General features: G+C 33.7%; 1 protein-coding gene across 1 annotated transcript in view; it reads right to left on the reverse strand.

Moving 5' to 3' along the window:
* Positions 1-25,566, reverse strand: part of LOC149071766 (neurotrimin-like) — a 154,606-nt gene that overhangs the window by 35,016 nt on the left and 94,024 nt on the right. Inside the window, exon 3 of the mRNA XM_089247705.1 lies at positions 10,226-10,433. Within this exon, the coding sequence (XP_089103831.1) occupies positions 10,226-10,433 (208 nt within the window). The remainder of the gene's footprint in view (positions 1-10,225; positions 10,434-25,566) is intronic.

Genomic DNA, 25,566 nt, shown 5'->3' on the forward strand with positions numbered 1-25,566 from the left:
TATACAATTCCCAACAGGAAGGAGAAAACATATACAATTCAAATATACCAGTCAAAATAACTATTGGTAATTCTGGCCATATATTCGATATTTCTTGAACAATTGCCTTCAAATGTTTGTACAGACAGAAAAACACATCGAAAATTGTGTACGTTAAATACGGTCAGGTTTATAGCGTTTTCAAAGTCATAAACATTCAAAATGACTTTCAAGGTCATTCTAGTGTTAAGAAATGCATTAAATGTAATAATTTTTATCTCTTGTCGTTATTTTGTTTCTCTGCAGAAAATCCGATAATACTTATATAACAGGAGTATTGCTTAAAAAAACTTGAGAGAAAAGAAAGTTAAAATAATTCAACGGTCAGCAAATCTTTCTTAAAATAAAAATCGGGAAAATACCGAAATATTTTCGTGATAAGAAAAAAAAAAGAAAATCTTTAGAAGTATTAAATGATTACTTAGAATCCATCGATTCTTTCAGACATGTTGGATCGATCAAAACGAGGCACAAAAATATCTAGAATTTATAGTTAGTTTCCTTTGAAATTCAATGAAGTATATTTTTAGTTGCTTAATCCGTTTTAAATGCTCGTTTCATGTAACTCCATTTGGTTCAAAATCTAATAACATTATTATAAATGCTAGAAATGAAAGTCACTAGTGCAATATTAATTGTTGTTGGATTAGAGTGGTAGAAAAATTCTAATATGTTTGTATGATATTCTCGGTTTTCACACTGCGTGTGTATGGGTTATCTAAAAAGTCCATGGAAGCGTGCCTTTAAAGCTAAATATATTCATGATTTATTTATTTCTTTTTGTACAAAAACGATAATTATTTGGAAGTTGTTTTATTACGGATTATCAATTTCATACTAATAGTTAATTCAAAATTAATGAGTTTCATGAATTTTAAGTCCATGTTAGCGAGTGAAACAAGAAAATATACTGTATATCTCATCACAAACAATATCTGAATAAAGAAAGCGACCATTATTTTATTTGTATGAACAGTTGGTTTTTTAATATGTTGAAATATGTACGTGGGTATACAGTAGGACATTTTTTTTTAAACCAACACTAAAAGAGAGGTACCTCTCTAATTGTAATTAGTTAACACAATTAAAAGTAAAATTTTAATGAATGAATTAAGAAAATTTATAAATGTATAATTGTTTCAAAGGTTTGAAGTTGGTTCCAAAATTAGCAAGCATTTAATGTGAAAACAAAGAAGTGTAGGGTCATATTGTCCAGTGTTAACCAGAAAGAGTTGGTTCCTTGTCTGTGTCATTTTATGGGAGTTGCGAAAATTTGACGTATTCAGAGATTCATAAAATTGCAATAAATTGAGGAAATTGGAAAATTCCACGATAACAACAATTCCGCTTTGCTAACCAATATTTTATTCGTTTCTAAATATCAATAAAAATAAAGGGAAACTATATTTCTCCTTTATTTGGACATTTCAACTACATAAAAAATATCATAACAATATGAATTACAAACTACTCATTTTCATTCTAATTTCTTATCAATCTATCTCTCGTACATCCATCTTTTTATGCCTGATTGAGAAATTTTTTAAACAGTTATTCACAAAGAAGAAAATTCGTATAAAACGTATATTCCTTCATTTTTGTTGCAGGAAATACACACGCAATATTGTTTTCGCGTTGATTTAGTTGGGATGCAAATTTTCTATTACGTTTCCATAATAAATTGCGATAAGCTCACTAAGAAAGCTTTGTTTCGTTATGAGTTCTGGAATAAGAACAGTTCTCCCTTACGTTATTATATGAGTATTTATGTGTATATATATGCACTTTTATTCCTTTGTCAGTGAAAATCAAGATTCTTTTAACTAGAAAGAAAAATGAAAATGCGGACGAAAAGGATGGGAGTTTAGAGTGAAGAAATGCATAATTTATAAGTTTGTAATTCAGAGAGAAACTAAAAGAGAGAAAAAAACACATTCCAATTCGAAGAGAAATTGTTTGTGGAACTTTAATTTCTATACGTGTTTTCGGTGCTGAATATTTTAACAAAATGAAAGCATAAAAGAAAGTAAAAATATCAACGAGTCAGGAAAAACTCTAGAGGCTCGAAAAATTTGAGTCTTACATCTTTTACTCTTGATAATGAGTAGCTTCAGAAATAATTTATATCTTCTTTTTCTTCTGAATTTATTTATTAACACTAAAAATTATTATTTCTTCAAATTTTTTTCTATTTTGAAACATAATTCATTCATTTTTAAATCCAACTCAAACACACTATATATCATTTTATACTTATTTGTACTGACAGTATTGTATGCATACGTGCTTATACGTTTCTCATGTGTTGATAATTTTAAACAAGAAAAAGCGTATGATTTTCATGATTATGGTATGAGCCCATGAAGAAATTTCTTATTTCTCCAGTTTGAGGTATTGATGAATATTGATATGTACAGAATTTAGTAATGAATCTAGGGTTGTTTTTTTTTATTGAAAGATTTGAAAGTTTATTTGTGCACGGGAATGTTCTCTTTATGCACAGTATGCATGTTAAGCGTGTGAATTCGAACATTTGGAGCGCACAACTTTTTTTTTTTTTTTTTTTGTAGTATTTACCATGGCCATGTGTTAGGCGACTGGTAGCTTCCAATAATCACGTGAATTATACTAGGCTGTACTCAAGCATATACTCCACTACTATCATAATAACAGGTATAATGATTTCATAAACAATAGTCTGGACTAATTTGCTTAGGTATGCTTTAGTATGGGCGGCTGTGCAATAATTTGAAAATGTAACTATTGGAATACTTGTCATAAAATGTACTGTAACATGCAGTAATAAAACCTAGTAAAGGCCAGTACATTAATTCTAATGTGAACTAATTTGCGACTGTATATTTTAGCCAAGCAATTATTTAGGACAATTTCATTGGTAAATTATATATGGATATGTAAATTGTAGCTCGGAAACCACTTGTAAGTCAAATGTAAAATAATTGTGTGAGATTTAAATAATGTGTAGTAAAGTGTCACCAGGTAACGTCGCAAGGTGGCGTCTTTAAAAAGTTTTAAAAGAAAATTTCCACTGATTCTACTCATTTAAATATACACAAAAAATAACAACTTTCGATCGCCAATAGAGGTCAAGAATGAATTTAAAAATCCCGCAATCCCAGAGCATTTCTATAGTGACGCCATTCAAACAACACATGACCTGGTGCAGCCAACACCATCTATAGCAGAACCCCTCCGTGCGAAGCTCGCAAAATCACTGATGTAGGCCGTTCCACATGTAGCCATTGGATATGCTGCAATAAAAATTTAAAGATATCGCACGCGTCGGATTGTTATATCCAATGGCTACAGGAGAAATGGCCTGCTTCAGTGATGTCGCAAGTTTCACGAGGAGGCCTTCTCCTATAGATGGTGTTGGTACAGCACACAAAAAGAGAAGGGGAGAAATCACCAATTTATAGAAGAGAGAAGCTGAAACAGAGATTGGGAAAAAAAGTTTTTTCTTACAGGTACCACTAAGACACGCGAGAAGCAATGAGTAGCCAATTGTTGTCATTCTTAGTAATTTTTTTAGGCTTAAACTCACGTGCGCGGTTTTGCTGCGCTTAACTTTTGCGGCTTTGCTCTCACGTACAAGCTTTTGGAAACAAATTTAAATGTCTATCTCTGCTCGGCAAATCAGTGATAAATCTGGTTACCTCGTCCTAACCTAACCATACGTTAAGAAAACAAAAAGAAGAGTAAAGGAGAAAAAAACAATGGAAGAAATAGAAGAAAAAATGTAAAGAAAGCGAAACAAAAATAACAGTATAACAGAAAATACAGAATGTAGATCAGATTTATCTTTCACAATACGTGTGTTCTCTTTCGCTCCCGCATGTCTTTAGTAGAAAGGTACATTATATGCGGGAAAAATATCACAAACAGTAGTATCGATGAAACAGGGTGAACAAGTTCGATTCATAGAGTGACAATGATGCTTCCCGGTGGTGACGAGAGGGAAATGAAAACCTAGAGAACTGCATTGGAGTTATTTCCAATAGTGCGTTTGCACTAAATTTTTCGTGCGTGATCGTGAAGGCGTCAATAACTGTTCACCGCCTCTAATTATTATCATTTTTCATTTTTGAGTGTTTCTGAATGAGATGATTGTACTTTTTCTTTTCTGAGGATGTCACTTTGGGACCCTCTCCTTGTTAATTCGTTTTATTTTTAGTATAAAAAAACTGTATATTAACCAACATACGGATTTCTAAACGATTTCACGAAAATATTCTATTTTCATAAGTATGCACTTAAGTAAATTATTAGGAACAACAAAGTCGTTTATGTCAACCGACCGATGACTCGATATCGCGGTTTGTCGAACTTATACAGCTTAATGTCTTTCTAAGAAATGGTTACAAAAAAACCTGCCTTCTTATTGCTATCCATGTGTTTTTCTTGCCGAAATGAGATGAGAGAAAAAAAAATGCATCGCAAGACACATCAAAAACGAGAAGAAAAACGTTTCTCCCAACTGTTATCCTTGGTTATCAGATTAATATTTTCTGGAAGTTGCGTAGTTTTTCTTATCTCCATTTTTAACATTTTCTTTTTCCCCAATCTCTTCGGAGGATCTGTAATCGAGTAATATTTTTAGAGCCACGCATTAGATATATTATACACTTTTTCCTCGTCCGAATGTTCCTACTTATCACACTCGAGTAATTTGATTTTACCTTAATTTTCTCCAGCTTATATATGCAAATGCTCTCTTACCAAGTTTCTCATTAAATTTTATTGATTATGTTCGTGTATTGATTAGTTCTCCGAGACCATAGGAGGTATAAACGCTGGTAGAAAGTCGTGTGTCGTGAAGGATTGTTGTTGGTGAAATTCCTGTATCCCACGGATCCGAAACCCTTACGAGGCAGTCACCACGAACAACGGCCGTAAAATCACCAAACAACGGTTCCTGGAGAAATGTCATCAACACCGCCGTCATTTATCATTCCGCAAACGCATCTGCTTTGGAATTGCGCATCGGTCTTTTGGAAGCTTCGACGGCTTAAGTCCAATTTGTCTCCATGTGTCATATGCGGAGTGGCGTGACACGCTTATATGACATCATTGAATATCTGTAGCTCCGAAACCGAGATGAGACGCTGCAAGGAGGGGGAAGGGGGTACTCTCCTATACCTGGGTGTGGTTAGTCAGTGGCAAGCGACATCCGAGTTTGTTCATTGGAGCAGAAACAGTTATTGAGACCGAATTCGGAGGAAGGGGCATGAGGAGACGGAATAATGGTGAACAGAGATCAGCAGCCTTTTGTGCTTATCATCTTACTCAAGCCATTTTACCTCCCCACCTCTGCAGCACTAATTAGCGTTAGCCAATAACTTTAGCGGAACGTAGTGCGGTAGATGAGCCTGATGCTCCTTTATAAGGTGGACGGTTTCTCTGGTTTCGGTTAAATTATTGGTTCAGCAATGGGGATTATCCTTTGACCGAAGGGAGGACCATGCTGAATCATTTTCGCTGAATGCAGCATGACAACCGTACTGCGAGTTTCCCGAAAGAGGTTCGTTGTGGTTATAACATGAATTTTAAACTAAGGGACACATACAGGGTGGTTATGATTAAACATACACGAATCACAAGAAAAAGGTCGCAAGGTGTCGACCTCAAAAAAGTATGAAAAAAAATCACGCACATTCATCCCATCCAGAAACACGTACAAAATAGCTGCTGATGCTCAGATGATAAAGAAAAAATCTGACATTTCATGATACCATATGAATATTAATACACGAAAATTTTTTTAGCTTCGCATTTTGTATTTGAGAGCAATGAGCATTTAAACCTAGAACCGCGGTTTGGGTCAATTTGACCCAATGTAGACTACAGGAAAAAAGTGGGTGCAGATATTTCTTTTGGAAGTGGTTATCTTTTCTAAAATATATTTCTACGTGAAGATAGTGAAGAATAAATTTCTTTCAAAGTCATGACCAATTTATTTTCCGAGGAGATTATCTTTTTTTCTCAATGAGGAATGGAAAGTTGAGGTAAATATTTGCTTTTTCTTTGTAAACTTGACGAATACTTGGTATTCTGACGTAACTCGAGAAAGGTTTTGGGAAAGTAAAAAGTCAACTCTAGAAAAAAATGGACATCTGAAATCCATGTACGCATACGATGACACAAAAAGGTAATAAAATTGCGGCTTGCAGTTGAGGTTGTCACGAAATACGTTTTGAACGGATTTCCAAATCTTGGGAAGGATCAGCTTCCAGCGAATCTCTCTTTCAGAACACATAGTGACGCAACTGATCAAGACATTGAGAACATGCCCTTAAATACAGCAATCACATTTATTTAAATCAAATAGGTAGGAAGCAAGATAATTCCGAACCCTTTCCAAAACAGGCAATTAAACAACTACAATAACTAAAAAGATTTCATCCATTTAAATTTCATAGAATTTCATCGCTAAAAACATTATTTGGGTATGTAAACTGACAGCTATAAAATGAATCGAATCGCTTTGATATACAAACCCTTCTGCTTCCTTATTCAGACCATAATACGTTTATTTTAAGAACCCGAATCATTTCTCATATACCTAATTATCAAGCAGCTGTTTCTCAATGAATCAAATAATGAGCAATATATCAGAATCGAAATCAGGGATGACTTATACGGTGATTTTGATTTTTTTTAGTCTCTGACATCTTATAATCAGTTACATCTTTAAGACCAGTTAAAAGCATGCTTCGCATGTGAAAAAGAGATTGGATTCAAGCATGGAATTGAGTTGAAATTCACTTTGCCTTGTGTTACTTTGAACAGTTTATCTATTTTATTTTAAAATAGAAACATGGTTTTAGTTGATCCAGATAGAAACATACAGAAACTAAAAGACAGATGGTGTCAGCTGTTAGATTGATGAGCCCAAATGTCATATCAAAAGCGCCTGTATGTGAATATCTCTCTGCATACATATCACTAAGAAGACGAAGTTAGCGAAACCAACGCTCACTTTTGAGCCAGATACACAGCGTCAGCCAAATCCATAGAACTATATACTAGATTTTGGTCCTTTTTTTGCAGATGAGTAAGAACTCTAATACAATGAATCATGTCTTCGCTTTTTGCGGTACATCACAAAATGTTTGCAATATACATTGGCTTCATTTTCGTGGTCTTGATGCAGGTTGTCTGTAATAAAATTACGGGAACTCGATGGGATGAGGGTTTGAGAAATCGAGGATCATAGGATTGAGGGCTGAAGAAATCGTGGATCATAGAATCGAATTCTGCACTGAGAAAAAATGCAGAAATGTCTCAATCGACACCTTTTTCTCGCAACACTGAAGTTGCCCCAGATGCTAAAAGCCAAAAAATAAGAGCTTAGTAGGGAAGGTGATGAGAATCAGGTGAAGATCACTACCTGACCCAATAAAGATAGTGAAACTGCAATTGCATGAAATATCGCTACTGGAAAACGATGATGCACAATGGAAATTTAACAGGTAGAAAAAAGATTATAATATTTCATTATACTGCGCACGTTTCATCGACCAGACGATATCGGCAGTAGTAGCCCCCAAAACAAAACCCAGAAACTATTTCACACTACAATTCAACAAAATTTGCCGTTGCTGTAACCAATCAAATGGCCAGAAAATATTCAGTGAAAGTAGCATCACGGAGGTGGCCTGTTCACGTTTTCTACCAAATCCCAGATCTCCCACTATAATAAGCTCCTGGATTTTGTTCTATCTTTCAATCTATAGCAATACAAAAAGCCAGAAATAGTTTACGAACGCACTCCCTCTAAAAACTTATTGAACAGCTACGTTCATCGTACGTGTCGTCCTTCCGCAAGACGAAACGTTCGTGCGCTATTCAGTATGTAACTGTTGTTCGGTTCCAAACTGCTAAAAAAAAAAGGAGTAAGGTAACATCAAAAGGTGGAAACAAAAAACTTAATTTTTTCATGGGTTGCACAACTTCAACATGTGGTGAATGTGCAAGAATGATGAAAAAAAAAATGTTACAAACTGCTCATTATAAACTTATCAGTTAGAAATCAATACTTCTTATACTGAATCATATTATGGATTTTCCCACACCTAATTTTACACCCTTATTTCATGTCTTTGTCATGTTATGGGTTTACTGGGAAACGTGTTTGTACTGAAGAGTGTAAATACTGTATACTAAATCTTATTTGTGCTGAATTACAAGATTTTTTTTTCTAGTTTTGGAGCATACTTTATATCCATAAACAAATATAGTTCTCAGTTATGAATACATAATCGAACAACATTGAATAGAGAAGAACCCGGGAATGAAGAAGCCCAAAAAATTATCAAAAATGAAAACAGTCGGCTACTCATCGCTTCTCGCGCTCCTTGACGAATATCTGTACAAAGCTTTTTTTTTCACAGAAATAGAAATGAATTACCTTTTGGGTTTTTGATTATACACACGAATAATCGACGTTAGATTTACTCAAATCTCCGTGCTATTTCAAAAATAGCCGTGTTATTTCATTTCAAACTTTTCTGCTGATCCCATAATTGATATTATGTTGTTCATATAATTGATATTATGTTGTTCATATAATTGATATTATGTTGTTCATATAATTGATATTATGTTGTTCATATAATTGATATTATGTTGTTCATATAATTGATATTATGTTGTTCATATAATTGATATTATGTTGTTCATATAATTGATATTATGTTGTTCATATAATTGATATTCTGTTCCTATACTAAAATTAGCACTGAAACATTGTTTTTTCTTTTTTTTTTAATAGAAAACTGGGAAAGAGACCACGAATACGGAAACAGCAAATATCGAAGGCCGACTGTAGAATTTAGATTACAAAAAAAAAAGAATATTTTTATAAAAAAGAAACGATACGACTCGATTTCAATGTATTCATTTCTGACAAAGTCTCATCTCCGGTAAGGTAATGTGATTTTAAGCCTTATCAGATATACTAATTCTTCACCCAATGCATAATATTGGGGAAAAAAATCGAGTGAGAGGGATAGTATTACATTGGGAAAGAAAGTAGATGAGAAATCTCAATTTGCAAACAAATGTCCAGAATATTTCGACATCTGCTGAAGATGTGAACGAACAATTTAAATTGCAGATTTTTCCCGCTTCGAAAAATCAGGTCGGTCGCAAAGAAACGTAATCCTGGAACTTTTCTGAATGGAAATGCGCACAAGTAAAGTTCACTTAAACAGAGGTTGAACTACAGTTAGGAAATTAGCATATTTCGTGAAAGACAGAAAAAAAAAAAAAAAGGAAACTGCTAAAGAGGAACTGCTAGATATAGTGGGAACCTGCCGTTGACACAACGAGTCTACTGTTAAAATGAGACGAGAAAAATTTTTAAATCCTGATATATACGGATGAACTGTATAATTCGATGTGAATACGATCGCAAAAGGAACAAAATAAGAAAAGAAATCGGTTTGACTTCTAATTTACGGTCTCCTCACATAAGACATACTTTCTTCCTCTGACTAAACACATTGTGATTTTAAGATATACTTCTTTGATGGAGGCTAACTATGCAAATGTGTGTTTATCTATGAATATTGAATGCGCACATATAAATGCAAAGACGTCAAATAGTCTTGAAAACGTCTCGGAAAAAATGAAGTTCTTTGAGTGTTGTTTTTGTTTTTAAATTTAAATATATAATTTTTTCTGTTTCGAACATACGCGTATTTAAGTTATTCACTATAGTGTTAGGTAAGAAGAGTGAAATGCTCTTTCATTTGGTTCAGAGAATAGAAATTAGCCCATTTATTGGAAAATAAATGTTTTAAATACTCATTGTTTATTTTAAATTCACGATGATAATCTAATATAGGGAAAACTCATATAAGCCTGAATGATGTTACACACAACTCTATATATTAGGATATATAGAGTTGGTCAACTCTATATATCCACCGACCACCATTATATACACCATCCACTCTCTATATACATACGCCTTGTAAAAATACAAGGCGTGTCTCGTGTACTGCCAGCAACCGCAGCCACAGTTTATGATCATAAAGACACCAATTTCAAGATCTATATACATCATGATATTTATGCCTTATACAAAACCTCAATTTATGATTATAGTTATTTGTTATTTACAAATTGACACATCATTCAAATAAATTCAACAACTCACCAACCACATCAATGTAACCGACTTGACTTTTCATGGGCGAAGTATTAATCTGGCACATATATTCTCCACGATCCCTTTCTTCGACGTTTGAAATATGCAACCACCATGTCCGATGGTTGTTATGAGCGACTTTGTATCTTGGGTTCCGCGTGATCACACGGTTCTGTAACGTCAACAGGGTATACCTGTCCGTGTGGATCCAAGCTACCTGCGAATGTGAATCGTAAATTCAATAATTATATTATATCCCGACAACAGATGACATAACATAGCATCATTGTGTATACAATATGTATACAATCATTATGTATACATAAATTCTGCAAACTAAGGGCAATCCGCAATTACACAGAATCAGTTAATCATAGTGGATTACAACAAATAAATTATCATATCAGCTTGTCAGTTAATTTGACCAAGGATAATGATATCGCCACTGGTCTAGAATAATATCAGCACGTTCGATGCGAAATACGTACGTAAATAAAAGTGGTCAATATACTAGTCATCTGAGCATGTCAAAATGAATTGAAATCCTGAGAGTAGTTGAATACTGCCGTGTGCATGGGAAATATCTCCGAATGGAAAAGAAACACTTAATTTTTTCCTTTTAATCAACGTGAGTTCTCAAGCTGGCGCATTTGGGAAAAAACATGGCCATCACAAATATACAGTGGTACCTTGCCTAACGAAAATAATCCGTCATCCGAAACGCGATTTCATAATTACAGGTTTCTATGGAAAATTGTTTAATCCGTTCCAGGTAGTGCCCAAAAAAAAATTTGAAGATAAAATTCATGAAACACTCAATAACCACCGTAAAAAAGACGAAAACCGATCGAAAGTTAAAGTGAATAGCTTCAAAATTGGTAAAATAAGAATTTACAACGAGATGAGATAATGGAGATATTTTTATTTTACACTATGTACACACAACCAACATTAGCTTTGGTCTACTATAGCTGGTGTCAAATGTGACAACCCAGTCAAATCCATAGGTGTCTCCATCCATTTGTGCTTTGGTCAGCTCCTTCCTGTGCACGTAAATGCAGTCGGAAAGTATAAGATCCAAGATCGCCTATCCTGTTCAGTTTGATGCTAAGAGTCTTGCACTGAATTAACTTTATTAACACTGACCTTATTTTCGATACATTTTATATCTTTAATTTTTTTCCATGAAATAGTTCAATAACTTTTAGAAAGAGAAGAGGTCGTACGTCTGGAAAAAGATTCCAAGATAGATGTAAATTAGCCGGCTTCGAGTGACAGTTATCCGGATGGTTATTGTGCGCTAATATTCAGCTTACAACGCGGCTTTTTTAAGTTAGAGCGTGCATCCATATCAATGAAAATATCGGTTAGACGAACCCGTATTCGTTTACAAAGGCGGGAAATTATCCCGGAGACATATTCGTTGGCAGAAAATTTCAAAAGCCGAGGTATCACTGTGTATACTCATCAGTGGAGATATGAAAACTACCTGTATGTTATGCAGACGAGGTAGATCAAATGAGAGAAGTGGAATTTGAGGCAATACATAAATGCTTTAGAATGAGCTTTGTCATGCAGGGGTTATCGTCGTTGGAAAATGAGCCAAAGGTTTATCAAACTTCGACAATGGATAGATCGTGATGGTCAGACAAGTTCGTAAAAATAATTTGCAAATCGTAAGTCGTGTCAGCTGTTCACGTTATATCTCAGTCAGCAGGTGAAAATCAAAAGTGTTTTGCAAACAGATGAATATCTAGGACGAGACATTGCCAGGTATGAGTCACGGATGGCACCCGTCAGCGGAAGCTTTGTAAGGCTTGTTCGTGAGGATAGACGTGCTATGTTAACTTCTATTACCGATGAATTCCATAGTGGTGATATGATCCACGTGGGGGATCCATGACGTGCATTACTCATATGTATGTAGGGATATATTCACATACGGGCCTTTTGGTATGGCATTTGGGCTCATCAATCTAACAGCTGACACCAACTGTCTTTTATTTTCTGTGTGTTTCTATCTGGATTCACTAAAACCCTGTTTCTATTTTAAAATAAAATAGATAAACTGTTCAAAATTACAAAAAAAATGAATTTCAGCTCAATTCCATGCTTGAATTCAATTTTTTCACATGAAGCATGCTTCTAACTGGTTTTAAGGAATTAACTGATTATAAGATGTCAGTGACTAAAAAAAATCAAAATCACAGTATAAGTCATCCTTGATTTCTATTCAGATATATTGCTCATTATTTTATTCATTGAGAAACAACTGCTTGATAATTAGATTGATATATATGTAAAGAAATGATTCAGGTTCTTATATTAAACGTATTATGGTTTGAATAAAAAGGAGACGGGTCTGTATACCAAAGCAATTCGATTCATTTTACAGCTGTCACTTTACATACTCAAATAATGTTTTTAGCGATAGAATTCTATGAAATTTAAATGGATGAAAATACTTTTTTTCGGTTATTTATTTGTTCAGTTGTTTTTTCGGTATGTTTGAAAATCATACAAAATGGAAGGGGATCGGAATTCTCTTACTTCCTACCTATCCAATTTGAATAAAGGTGCATGCTGTATGTAAGGGCATACTAAATGTTAATATAATCCTCGAAACTTATGATATTAGTATTTTAGCTCGGATAAAAGCCTTATCATTTAAATATGTCTTGGTTGTAGAAGTTAAGGAGAAGAAGGTTTATGAATGTTGTTGAGATCAAGTGGTTTGTTATTGACGTCCACAAAAGGTTCGCAGCACTATAGGTCACTTGAATGAGAGGATGTCCTTTTATATAAAACTAGCAAAAATGCCCGGTAATGCCCGGGATTTCTTCAATTACTGGGAGGATTGAAGAAGTGATAAACCACATAATAATAAACTATTATACATAATACTGGCAGCATAAAATAAGTGACAAACCATTGTAAAGACATATACATGTCTGAAACGCATTGCTAGAAAGCCACGGTAACGAAAGTAAACATTCTGAAAATGACTGTTGGGACCAAAGAACCATTGTTGTTGTACATATTTCGGGCATTTTCCCAGCTCTGACGTACTTTTAAAGTCGCCTATGGTTAAATCCCGTTCTGTTTGGTATATATGTAAAATGTGACCGACGATCGGTCTAAAATTGTAGATTTGTATAAAGAACAAACATGCACACACACACACACACACACACACACACACACACACACACACACACACACACACACACACACACACACACACACACACACACACACATACATACCTTTGCATCTATGTATAAGATTCCGACTGCATTTACGAAAGGGTTTTACCATAATGGGATCGTAACAAATACATTCTTCCTGCGCTACATAGAAGTAAATATGATTCATACTCCACCTGCTTGCTCTTCCATTAACCTACGGAGTGAAATTTCCTTTCCTTACAACATACTATGTGGATTGCTACAACTGCAGCGATTGAAAAAAATATAAAAGTTCTTCATGATCTATGAACAAGTTGCTTCCGCAAAAATAGCTCGTAAGTCGAATCGTAAGTCAAGGAGTGGATGTATTACGTGAAGAAAAATAAAATTAATTATTCAAAGTGAAACTTCTTTAGTGATTAGATCTATAGTGGACAGGTCTCATGGGAAGTTCAGCGTTACACATATTGAAACGCTTGCATCACTCAATCTACAGAACAAGACGTGTACTTCACACAATGTATGACTCGCCACTAAGCAGAGCTGAAGTTCTAAAATACAGTATTATGCATATGTTTCTTAGTGAACCAATGTCCCTTCGCAGCGCAATATGAATAAGGTATCTGAGGTGGTGTACAAGTTATTTGAATATTTTTCCCAAAGGGAAATATGCTTCTATGATCCACTGCTCGCGAATTATTATAAAATGAAAGGATTTTCCCGTAAATGCTGTATAACAATTCAGAATTCACCAATACCGTATCTACTTACTATGATGCAAGTTTCACTTCGATCAATGCAAAAATTATATTCTTCGTTGATGTTACACAAAAATAAGAAATAAGTGCAACAAAAAATCATTAAAATAAGGTGACAAAACAAAAATAAATATTATTTCGATGATTAAATAGAAGTTAAATTAAACACAACATGAACATCAGAAACAAAAGAAACACCTTCACTTTGAAAGCGGTGACATGAATATTTAATGCGTATTTGGCCCCTCTTTTGTTGCAACGTTTTCAAGGAACGAAAGAAAAGTTTTCCTTTGTCCTTAGTATCATGGGACTCTATCCTCTACAGTTAAAAATATATCATCAAAGAGATACTATGCCTAATAATAACAGTCGAAAGATCAGGGGCAAAACAAAAGTCGAGCCCATGGCAAGAGTTAAGTAAAAAAAAAAGTACTCTCTATATATTTATGTATATCTCAAGAAGGGAAATCCCTACTTCTCTCGCCGCGCGAATCCAAAAGTAATCAGAACAGCACATATTTACTCAACTATTTCAGGATATCTTCGAGGATGTGAGGCAAAGCAAAGGAGGGATAGAAAAAAATATTCCGGAGTAAAAAGGTGACATGTATGTGAGAGAGAGAGAGAGAGAGAAGTAGAAAAGGACAGAAATCAAGACACAACACGTAAGACGTTAGCAGGAGAAACAGAAATAGAAAAAAAAATACTTTTCTTAAAGATCAAATACAAAACATGTCTATGTGTGAAAGATTTGGATCTTCAACGATAAGAAAAGTAAGAAAAAATAGATTTTTTTTTGTAGAAAAAAAAGGAAATGTTTTAAGTGAAAAATATTGAGATCGAAGGAAAATTTGTTTGTGTAAAACATTCTGAGGAACCCATGTGTTCGCTTTTAAAACTTTAGTCCGCACGCTCTCGTTCGGAAGTAGAGGAAAGATTCAAAGTTGTTTCTCCCAGTAATTCAAACTCGTGGAATCTCATGTATCAAAGTGTGTATTTATTTGTTTTAGATCCAGAAACTCCGACAGTTTTAAGAGATTTCTCTTTTTTTGACGCGTGATAAAATATTTTTCTAAAATAAAATGCGCACGTCCGAATGAATTTTTCGATTACATTTTACATTTAGCACTTTCTCGAAACATTCTCTATTATTTTCACCTATCTTGAAAAACAATTTTATAACTACGTGTATTCGATCATTTATTTTTCACTCAGACTTCATTTCGATTAAGAAGATTAAATTGAAATTTCTCATGTGAGCATACTCTGTGAGCTCTCATTCAAATATATAACGACGCGCAGAGAAATATTACTATTCGTATTTTGTAATATATCACAAAAAATTGTAAGAATGCTTCAAATGAATTATATATGTTTCGGTATAAAATCGGTAAATATACATAATCGCCGGTTATTATGCATTTTTGATAAATGTTCCGACATTTATCACTTTTACCAGCAATTAGGAGCAATCACCACCCATTGCACCTGATAAGTATGATGAACATGGCAGGAATCATGTGGAAATATGTATCATTTCTAAATTCAAGTACATGTCAGTTTCTCCCGTATATGCTGCGTGCACTGCACATATTTCGCGAAAAAATTTAAATGAAATTGAAATAAATTGTTATGTGGATAAAACTTATAAAGTATGCGTCTTTTCAGATTTCTTCACATTTCTCTACATCTTTGAACATAATCAACATCACCCATTGAATCCATCATCCTAGATTGAAGTTTGAGCATACTTTCCGGAGCATTTAAGTATATATTTGTCAATTTATTATAGTTTTCTAACGCGAGTTTACACATAAGTAACTTATACATAATCACCGGCAGATTTGATAAATTAAAAAAAAATTGTCAGCTATACCAAAATGTCGGTAGTTATGCGCAATAATCAATTTTATCATATATGCAGTACCATACAGAGTCGGTAAAACAGATAATGTTCAATTCTCATAATTTTTCATGCTCTCTCCCTATTTCTTTCTCTTTTATTTAATTAGATTATATATCAGTTTTATTGATGACAATAATGCAATTTCCAGCACTGATATATTCATAATCAGTAAATTAATACCGTAGATTCAGCTTGAAAACTCGTATTGGTTCAGGATCAAATTGTGGGCCGGGAACAACGAGTTTCACACGTTAAAAATTTCAAATTATGCATACAAATTCAGTTCTACATTTTTTAACTCCATGTATATATAACCAGATATTCAAGTAATTTTCAGAAAAAAATCTACTTCAGAGGACATAACAACCCTCAAAAAATTTCTCAATATTTTAAAAAAGTATTTTATATTTTTTTGGACTCGGGAGAGACAGAGCAACAACTTTCTAATTTGGTTTTTCGGACAGGGTGAGCAAATTAAAACGTGTTTCCTTTCTTTTTCTGATAAATATACACATATTTATTTATTTATTTTCCGTAAATATGCATTCTCTTGTAATGTAAATGACGTATGTGAAGTCTACAGGATGTTTGACTACTTTTCACCGATCCAAAGTAGGATCAAAAGTGTGCGATTTATTTTAGAATATAGGTATTTCCCCATGAACGCTATATAACTATTCGGAATTCCCCGATACCCACGTTTCACTTCTATCACACGCAATTCTCCAGCTTCAAAAAAAACACACACACAGAAAGAATTCTAAATACACAAAAGCAAAAATTGCATCCTTGGTTAGTGTTACACTAAAATAAACATAAAAACACAAAAAAACACAAAGAAATGATGAAAACATTCATTGCAATAAAGTGACACAACAAAAAATAAATATTATTTTGATGATTAAATAGAAGTTAAATGAAACAAAACATAAACATCAGAAACAAAAGAAACACCTTCACTTCGAAAGCGGTAACATGAATATTTATTGCGTACTTGGCTCCTCTTTTGTTACAATGTTTTAAAGAACGAAAGAAAATTTTGCTTTTGTCCTTAGTATCATGGGAGTCTATCCTCCACAGTTAAAAATATATCATCAAAGAGGTATTATGCCCAACAATAACAGTCGAAAGATCAAGCCCAAAAACAAAAGTCGAGTCCATGGGAAAAAAAAAGTAAAATAACAAAAAGTACTCTCTATATATTTATGTATATCTCAAGGAGAAAAATCCACACTTCTTTCGCCGCGCAAATCCAAAAGTAATCAGAACAGCACATATTTACTCAACTATTTCAGGATCTCTTCGAGGATGTGAGGCAAAGCAAAGGAGGGATAGGAAGAAAAAAAATTCCGGAGTGAAAAGGTGACGTGTGTATGTGAGTGAGAGAAGTAGAAAAGGGGAGAAATCAAGACACAACACGTAAGATGTTAGCAGGAGAAACATAAAAATATATAAAAAAAAATACTTTTCTTGCTTCCAGAGCAAATAGGAAACATGTCTGATGCGCGAAAGATTTTGATCTTCCACGGATAAGAAAAGTAAGAAAAAAATAGATTTTTTCTTTTTTGTATGAAAAAAAGAAATGTTTTAGGTGAAAAATATTGAGATCGAAAGAAAATTTGTTTGTGTAAAACATTCTGAAGAACCCATGTGTTCGCTTTTAAAACTTTAGTCCGCACGCTCTCGTTCGGAAGTAGAGGAAAGATTCAAAGTTATTTCTCCCAGTACTTGAAGCTCGTGGAATCTCATGTATCAAAGCGTGTATTTATTTGTCTTAGATCCAGAAACTCCGACAGTTTTAAGAGATTTCTTGGCGCTTGATAAAAGATTTTTCTAAAGTAAAATGCGCACGTCTGAATGAATTTTATCGAAGAGATTTTACATTAAGCACGTTCTCGAAATATTTTCTATTATTTCCACTCATCGTAAGATATAATTTATAACTTCGTGTATTGGATAATTTATTTTTCATTCGGAGTTTACGAAGATTAGTAAGAGAAATTTCTCATTATTCTCTGTGAACTCTCATGGAAATAATTTACGTCGCACAAAAGTATTCGTATACATTATTTAAAATTTATTAGAATGAAATTTCGAAGGAGCTTCAAATGGATTATGTATCCGGTAAATTGGTAATTATACATAATCGCCAGTTATTGTGCATGACTACCAATCGTCTCGGTTATTTTGATAAATTTTCTTACATTCATCACTTTTGGCGGTGATTATGCATATTTTTCGAATGAAGTTGTTAAGTTTGATAAATATGGAAGGTATCATGCGGAAATATTGCTTGAATTCAACAACTGTAATTCAACTGTACATACGTGATGTTTGTACTGTACTTTTTTTGTGATGTAAATTAAATTTAAATAATAGTTATAATGATAAAAAACTTATAAATAGTCATCAGTATTGTAATTATAGCTTTCTTCACATTTGGAATCATTTTTATCACCCTCCTCGACTGAATCAATCATCAAGTTTGAGCGGTGAATTTCTGTGGTTAATTGACGATTTATAATATTTAACAATACGAGCTGGGGATTATACATATATAATCACCGGTTATACTTTCCCAGAATTTATCAAACTTACCAAGATGATTGGTAAGTATGCATAAGAACCATATATATCACATTTATAAAAGAAACAAATACCGTAAAACATATAGTATAACATTTTCCATTATCTTTAAATGGCATACTCTTTTTTTCTCTCCGATTTAATTAGATAATGCATTACTTCTTTATGACTATAACGTAATTTAATTGTAACCATAATCAGGAAATTATTATACTCGATTCAGCTTGAAAAGCCGCACGGGTTCAGGATCATAATATGTTTAATTGCAGACCTAGAAGCATGACTTGACACTAAAAATGTAAAAATGCCTATGATATGAAACGCATATGATTTCAGTTTATTTTATTTTTTTCATATATTTATTTTTTTTCTCACATTTTCTGAAGTAAAGATGGAAATTGAATTTCCATGTTATGTCAGTATCGAATTGTAGGTCTGCCTGCTCTCTGCAGAGAGACTTTTTCCCAACGGAAGACATGCTCGCATTCACGCCTCGAAGCTGGAAAATAGAATAATATGTGTACCGACAAATATTATTTTGTGAGCTCAAAATCTCCCTTAGCCCCCGTAGTATTCTGCGTCCGTGTTTCAACTGGTTAAATAAAGTAACCTGAAGTCGGTACATTCTTGATGTATTATTCTAGTCTTTAAATCATAGCATGATTTTTGATTACCTAAATGAAAATGATATCACTAATTCTCCGAACTGAAGGAAAACATTTGATATTGGTTAGGACAGTGGTTCTCAACCATTTTCAATTTTGTCACTTTCTTTTTCTATTTCATGTCGCACTGTATTTTTACACTCAAATATAATACAAGGTGATTTTTGAACACATTTTGAGCTTTTTTTTTTTAAATTTGGAACCACACATATCCGACGAATGGTTGATGAGGTAAAGGCCAAATAAGGGCTTAGAGGACACCCTGTATAAAGCTTTGAATAGTAGTAGAGATGCGTGAATAAAATACTTCAAATAAATGAATATGTAAATCTAAGATACACTGTAGGCGTTAACTCACAATAGGGTTTCCGACGCATGCAAAATGTCTTTTTTGTACAAGCGTAGGATATCGACTACAATTCCGAGACGCCCACATTCGAATAAATGAGTTTCCGAAAATACATTTCCAACAACCGTCTTGAATTGTAAGAAAGCCGTCGGAAACAAAAAATTTGAAAACGTGTTCTGGCCAAATATGTCTAGATTTGCACGCGTTTCGGAAATATTTGTGTAAATAAAATTTCTGCTCATAGGTCGATATTATTTGCCGTAACAAACCCTCCAAATCTCTCGCTCACTTATTCGTCTCATGATTATTTTATTAATTTTATGCGAATGTTAGCACGTGTGTATATTTTTACTTAATTGAATAAAGCAAATTTAAATATGAAATCCGTAATTTACGTCACTGGAATCACGTCATCAACCGCATATACATGCATCTTTTACGCACACTTTTATGTAAACACACAGTGACACCATAAATCTCCTCATAAAAAAAATTGCGGAGGAATATTTAACATCAGAATGAACAAAATGTTAGAAATTATGTGCAATAAAATGCAAATATTATACAAATCAAAATTGATTTGCACAGGCATTTATGTACCGACTACTACTACCTAACTCGTACATGCACCTCGTACATATTGCTCTGAGGAATTTCTAACTAATCCCTAGGCGCAGGAACGGATTGCGTGTGCGCGTACGTGCGTGCGTGCGCGCGTGACTCACACATTATTGTTGTCAGAGTTGTGCTTATTTTGTGTCTTCGCTGGAGCTGCCGTCTGCTTTCCATATTTTTCAGTGAAGTTAATAAATACTAGGGAATACTATGACGTATCTAAGTATCGTGTCTGCTTTCTGTCTTCAAAATGGGAGATTGTCTCGCATTCGTTTCTCGAAGTTGAGTGACTATGGAAAGCTAAATTCAGCCGACCATCACTGTGCCACCATTGTGGTTCGAACCTGGATCCTAACATTTTTATTCCAATGCGATGACCACGCCCACACGACCACACAACACGTGTAAGTACAGAGAGGAATCATAAAATTCCTCATAAAAAAATTATGGATAATAGAAACTATCAGAATGAGTAAATTCAGTCATGAATCATGAGGAAAATCGGCACAAATGATGATGGGCGGTGCTGTTTAGCAGAGTTGCAAAGAAGAGATTAACACTTTCTTTCTGTATACAGGGTGTCCCGAAAGTGTTCTAATGTGGTCTTTATCTCATTAACCATTCGTCGTAGAGGTATGATTCCAATTGAAACAAAAAGGTGTTCAAACATTGCCTCCTACCAGTTTTCAGAGTGAGAATGCACAATTTGTCACATAATGGAAAAAAAATCTACATTTTCATACGGTGTCCTAGCCCTCTATCTTCCAATCAGAATTACTATTAGCTGTTATTAGTGTTGTTAGCTGATATTTATTAGTTGCTTCCCTGTCGTTTCTGAGTCAAAAAAAAAAAACAATCCCATGTTTTTAACAATAATATTTACTGAAATACTTCAGTTAAAAAAACAGAAAAAAGTTCTAAATAGCAGCAAAAAATAGCGGATCACTCTCCTTTCCCTCATTAATGTTGTCCTTTTCCAACTTTTCTCCTATTTTTCGAATACGAATACCTCAGTGAATATTGCAGTTAAAAACATAGGATTTCTTTCGTTGAACCCAGAAGTGACAGGGGAAACAACTTTTTAATTGGTTAATAACTTGTTTAATTAACAACTTTTAAGTTAGAAGACGGAGTGGGGGACGTGTAAAAATTTAGAGTTTTTTATGTGTTACACACCGCATTTTTACTCTCAAAACTCATACAGGGTAACCTATGAACACATTTTGAGAATTTTTTTAAATTGGAGCAATATCTCTACGAAAATCGGTTGATGAGGAAAAAGGCCGAGTTAGCACTTACTTATTACACATGGGATATCCTGTATACATTCAGATTAGTTTTTATAATATAATTATTGTAATGTGTGTCATTATTTTCTTTAAATTCTGGGATTTCTTCATTTTTTATTATTATATTTTTCATTTTTTTGGAAATTCAACCTCTTTTTGCTTTCATATTTTATTTTCGAAAAAGACGAATAACTGTCATATAATAATGTATGATTCCTAAATATAGTATTTTCTTGTTAAATTCGAATAAAAGCAAATTTTATTAAATAACTAGCCACATAGAAGCACTACCGACAAAGGCAACAAAACTAAGTGATTAGAGGCTTCAACAGTCATACGTATTAACAATATATAACAATTGTTATATATTTGTTTGGACGCATGATATTTTGAAATCATGAAATTCATCTCATTTGGAAAACCAAGTTATTTTCTTACGAATTGTTTTTTTTCAGTTCCCATTATTCCACAACATTAGTTCGTTAATCAAGACAAGTGCAATTTATAATGCTTGTTCAACTGCATTAATTCTAATGTCAATCTATATAAATATCTATATATAGTGCTGTCATATAGATTTTTTTAGAATATTTGAAAGGTTGAATTTATAGTCAGGTATATGCTATATATTCACTGCACAAGTACGAGTATATATGTATTTTATTTTTTTGTTATCGACGAATTTCTGGTGACTAAATCTTCCCCAATTAAGGGATAACTTTATATTCACTATGGAGGAAGAAAAGGGATTAATCTGCCCGAAATGTGTCTAATTAACTGAAAAAGGTTTTCAATTTTTGAGTTGTTGTTTTAATTTAGTTGAAGCTTACGAAATTTATTTTCTGGACGCAGTAGGTTTTTATCTCTTCAATTGAAAGCTTTCTTAAATGAATAACTTTTATAAAATCAATAAGTTCTCGTGAAAATGGAGCCTACGTGCAACATTATCAGAAGAAAAAAAGAAATTATTATAGAGAAAAATAACCATCTCTCTCTCTCGTCTCTGAAAGTATGTATCTTATTAGAGACGGTATTGTTGCGACGTTGGTCTGCGTTTTGTCAGTGTACATTATTGTCACGTTTTTTTCGCCAGTGTGAGTGTGTGAGAACGCGACGAGGTAGACGTGTCTTGAGGAGTTGCAATTCCATCGCATTTTATTTTGTGTTTATTAAAGTATTTCTTTTATCATTATGTAATTGAATTTGACTCGAGTGAGAAATACTTTCAATAAACTGAAATCGAGAGAGCAACAACTTTAAATTCTATCATGACTACTTTATCTCCTCGCAAAAGCGTTGTGAAGTATTCACTTTTGAGACTGGAATCAAAATTATCGAATGTATCTTCAATGGATTCCAGTGAGTTGACTGTCTACTCTAAAAAGCTGAGTGATGTCAAAGATTCGACTTTAGAAGTATTTGCGGTAGTCATTGATGAATGAAAGGATGAAGATGTTGACAAATTCATCGGAAATTGGAGTTTTTATACAACAGAGCTACAGCGCTGGAGCTCTTGGTGTAAGATTCGGAGAGAATCGACGTAAGGAGAAGACATCGCACCAGAAAAATTCTCATCCATTTCAACGAGGTTTTTTTGTACACCTCACATACTCGAGCATCGAGACAAAGAAGAGAAAGAGGCCACTAAACGAGGTGTGAACAATCTGGTTTGTTTGTTTTCACCTTGATTTGATGATTTTCACCGTCTGCTGATTGGTCTGTTTCTCCCCTATTTCTTCCCCTCTTCTGCGGTGGAATCGTCATTGGCACACCCTTGCCATTTCACAATCCCTCCGGCCACTTTCTCTATCCTCCTCCTCTTTTACTATGCGCGAGGGGCGTTTCTTTCTCCACCCCTACACATTTTCTCTTCCTTGTCGCGATTCTCGTACCGCTTACCTCTTCGCTTCTCTATAACCGCAGCAGTAAAGAGGTGTCTCTACGCACTTCGTCGTGTACCTTCAAAAGGCCTATATTGAAGATATGTCAACGTCCAGTGGAAAGATCACCTGTAATAATCCAGAGGGTTCATAGGCGGGTGCATGTTAGAGCCTATGTGGAAGAGGGACAAATAAGTTGCAATACACAAACTATCCACCGCCTGTGAGATTATGCGTTTTATTGCAAACGATATTCTTGTGACGTTGTCGGTGACATTTTCTCTGTGCATGTAATTGTCACCTTTTTTTTTCGTCAGCGTGTCTTGAGGAGCAGCGAGTCTGTCACCTTTTATTTTGTGTTTATTAAAGTTTATTACTATCATTATTTAATGGATTACGACTCTCTGCTTAATGTGCTTCATATTTTTTCAGATATGTACGTTGAGGACGTGGGTTATATTTTCTTCACCTGTTGGTAATATGACGAAGATGTAGAGCATTAGTCTGAAAAAAGTCTGTGATTTTTAACATAATCTATATTTCTCAGAATTTGTCATATATTACGGCCCCAGCAAACATCACTGAAGCTTTTTTATGGCCATATTACCCTGACTTACCTTATATAAATTTTTTTCTAATTCCAACGTGACTTTTGTTCATTTATAAAAGCTACACTTAATTCCTAATCCCTATTATTCTACCAGAAATACGTAAACAGCGAATAAGTAGAAGAGGAGGAAATTAAATCAGTAGCACTTTCTTTTTAAATCGGAATTTCCGTGTCTCCGTTCCCCGTACCGACTTTTAAAACGTGTGTGTACACGTTTTTGCGTGTCGAAGAAAGAGCACGCAATCGAACCTCCAACTTCATCCTTTAAGGAAAAACTTTTTTTTTTATCCTTTAAGTGAAAAAGTTGGGCTCTTTTCTAATTTAAATCATTTCAATTCAGTTTGTTCGAGCGGACAAAAAAGAAAAGAAAGAAAAAGGCAAAGAGTTCAACGACAAAATGCATCTCCAATATACTGTGTATATACAGTATTTGTCTCCTCTATCTCATCTAACTTGTCTTTTGAATGTTCGCTAATGCCGGAGGAAAATAGGAAAAAAAAAATAACATTCAGGAAATAACAAAAAAATAACGGAGATTTTAAAGAGGAATAAAAAAAAAATACAAAGGAGAAGAAAACACCAACAAAAATGTTATCAGAAAGAGGTCTGGCCCAAAATTAGCATACAGTTGTTTATTCCGCTTCCTATGTCTCTAAGGGACAGTTTCGAGCGGAAGCGGAAGAAAATTAACTGTCGCATTTTTTTGCTGTGTATTGAAGACAAAATAAAAGTAAAAGAAAAATTAAACTACCACCGGTCGGTCACATACCAAAGCGTTTTAACCAATTTAACGTCTTATAATAAGAATACGAAAAAACTAAATTCTAATATGGGAAAGAAAGGAAGGACGCGGGTAATTGAATAAATAGAATGGGGAAAAAATCTTTCTTTGTACTTCTTTCAGAAATTAGAAGTGAAAATTTTACTCCTAATTTCTAATTATACTGAAAAGTTTTATGCATAAAATATGAATTCATTTCATAGAAAACGGTAAAATTAATGTTTGAAGAAACTTAAGAAAGAGTAAATATTTCTATCGAAAATACCTTATTTTTTCTCATTTTTAGATAATTAAGAAGCATTAATATTTTATTTACTGTTAAATTCGCAACCGAACTAATCAATTCAATAGTTAAATCATATAGAAACTACAGTTCTTATTATTTACGCCGTGTAATTAGTTATTTAAATTAATTTCGATATCTCAATGTACGATTTGATAGTATTAAATACACTGCTCAATACTTCTTTTAATCCCATACATATTTCAGTGATATTAGATCGATTTCGGATTCTGGATCTGGTACTGGTTTTGTCAGACTTGCTTTAGTTTTCGAGGTAACGTGAAAATTAAATTTAAATTGTAATATATAAGCAGTAAACAATTCACCTTGAATCTGTGTGAAATGTAAATGAATAATATAATAAAGTTCAATAAATATGATGTGTTGACTTTGAGATCTGGTGTATTGATAAGGTCAATACATCAGACATCACTCATGTT

Source organism: Pholcus phalangioides, unplaced genomic scaffold (genome assembly GCF_987345545.1).
Source record: "Pholcus phalangioides strain wild (caught in Gottingen) unplaced genomic scaffold, Ppha-v1.0 ptg000018l_1, whole genome shotgun sequence".
In the NCBI taxonomy this organism is placed as follows: domain Eukaryota; kingdom Metazoa; phylum Arthropoda; class Arachnida; order Araneae; family Pholcidae; genus Pholcus; species Pholcus phalangioides.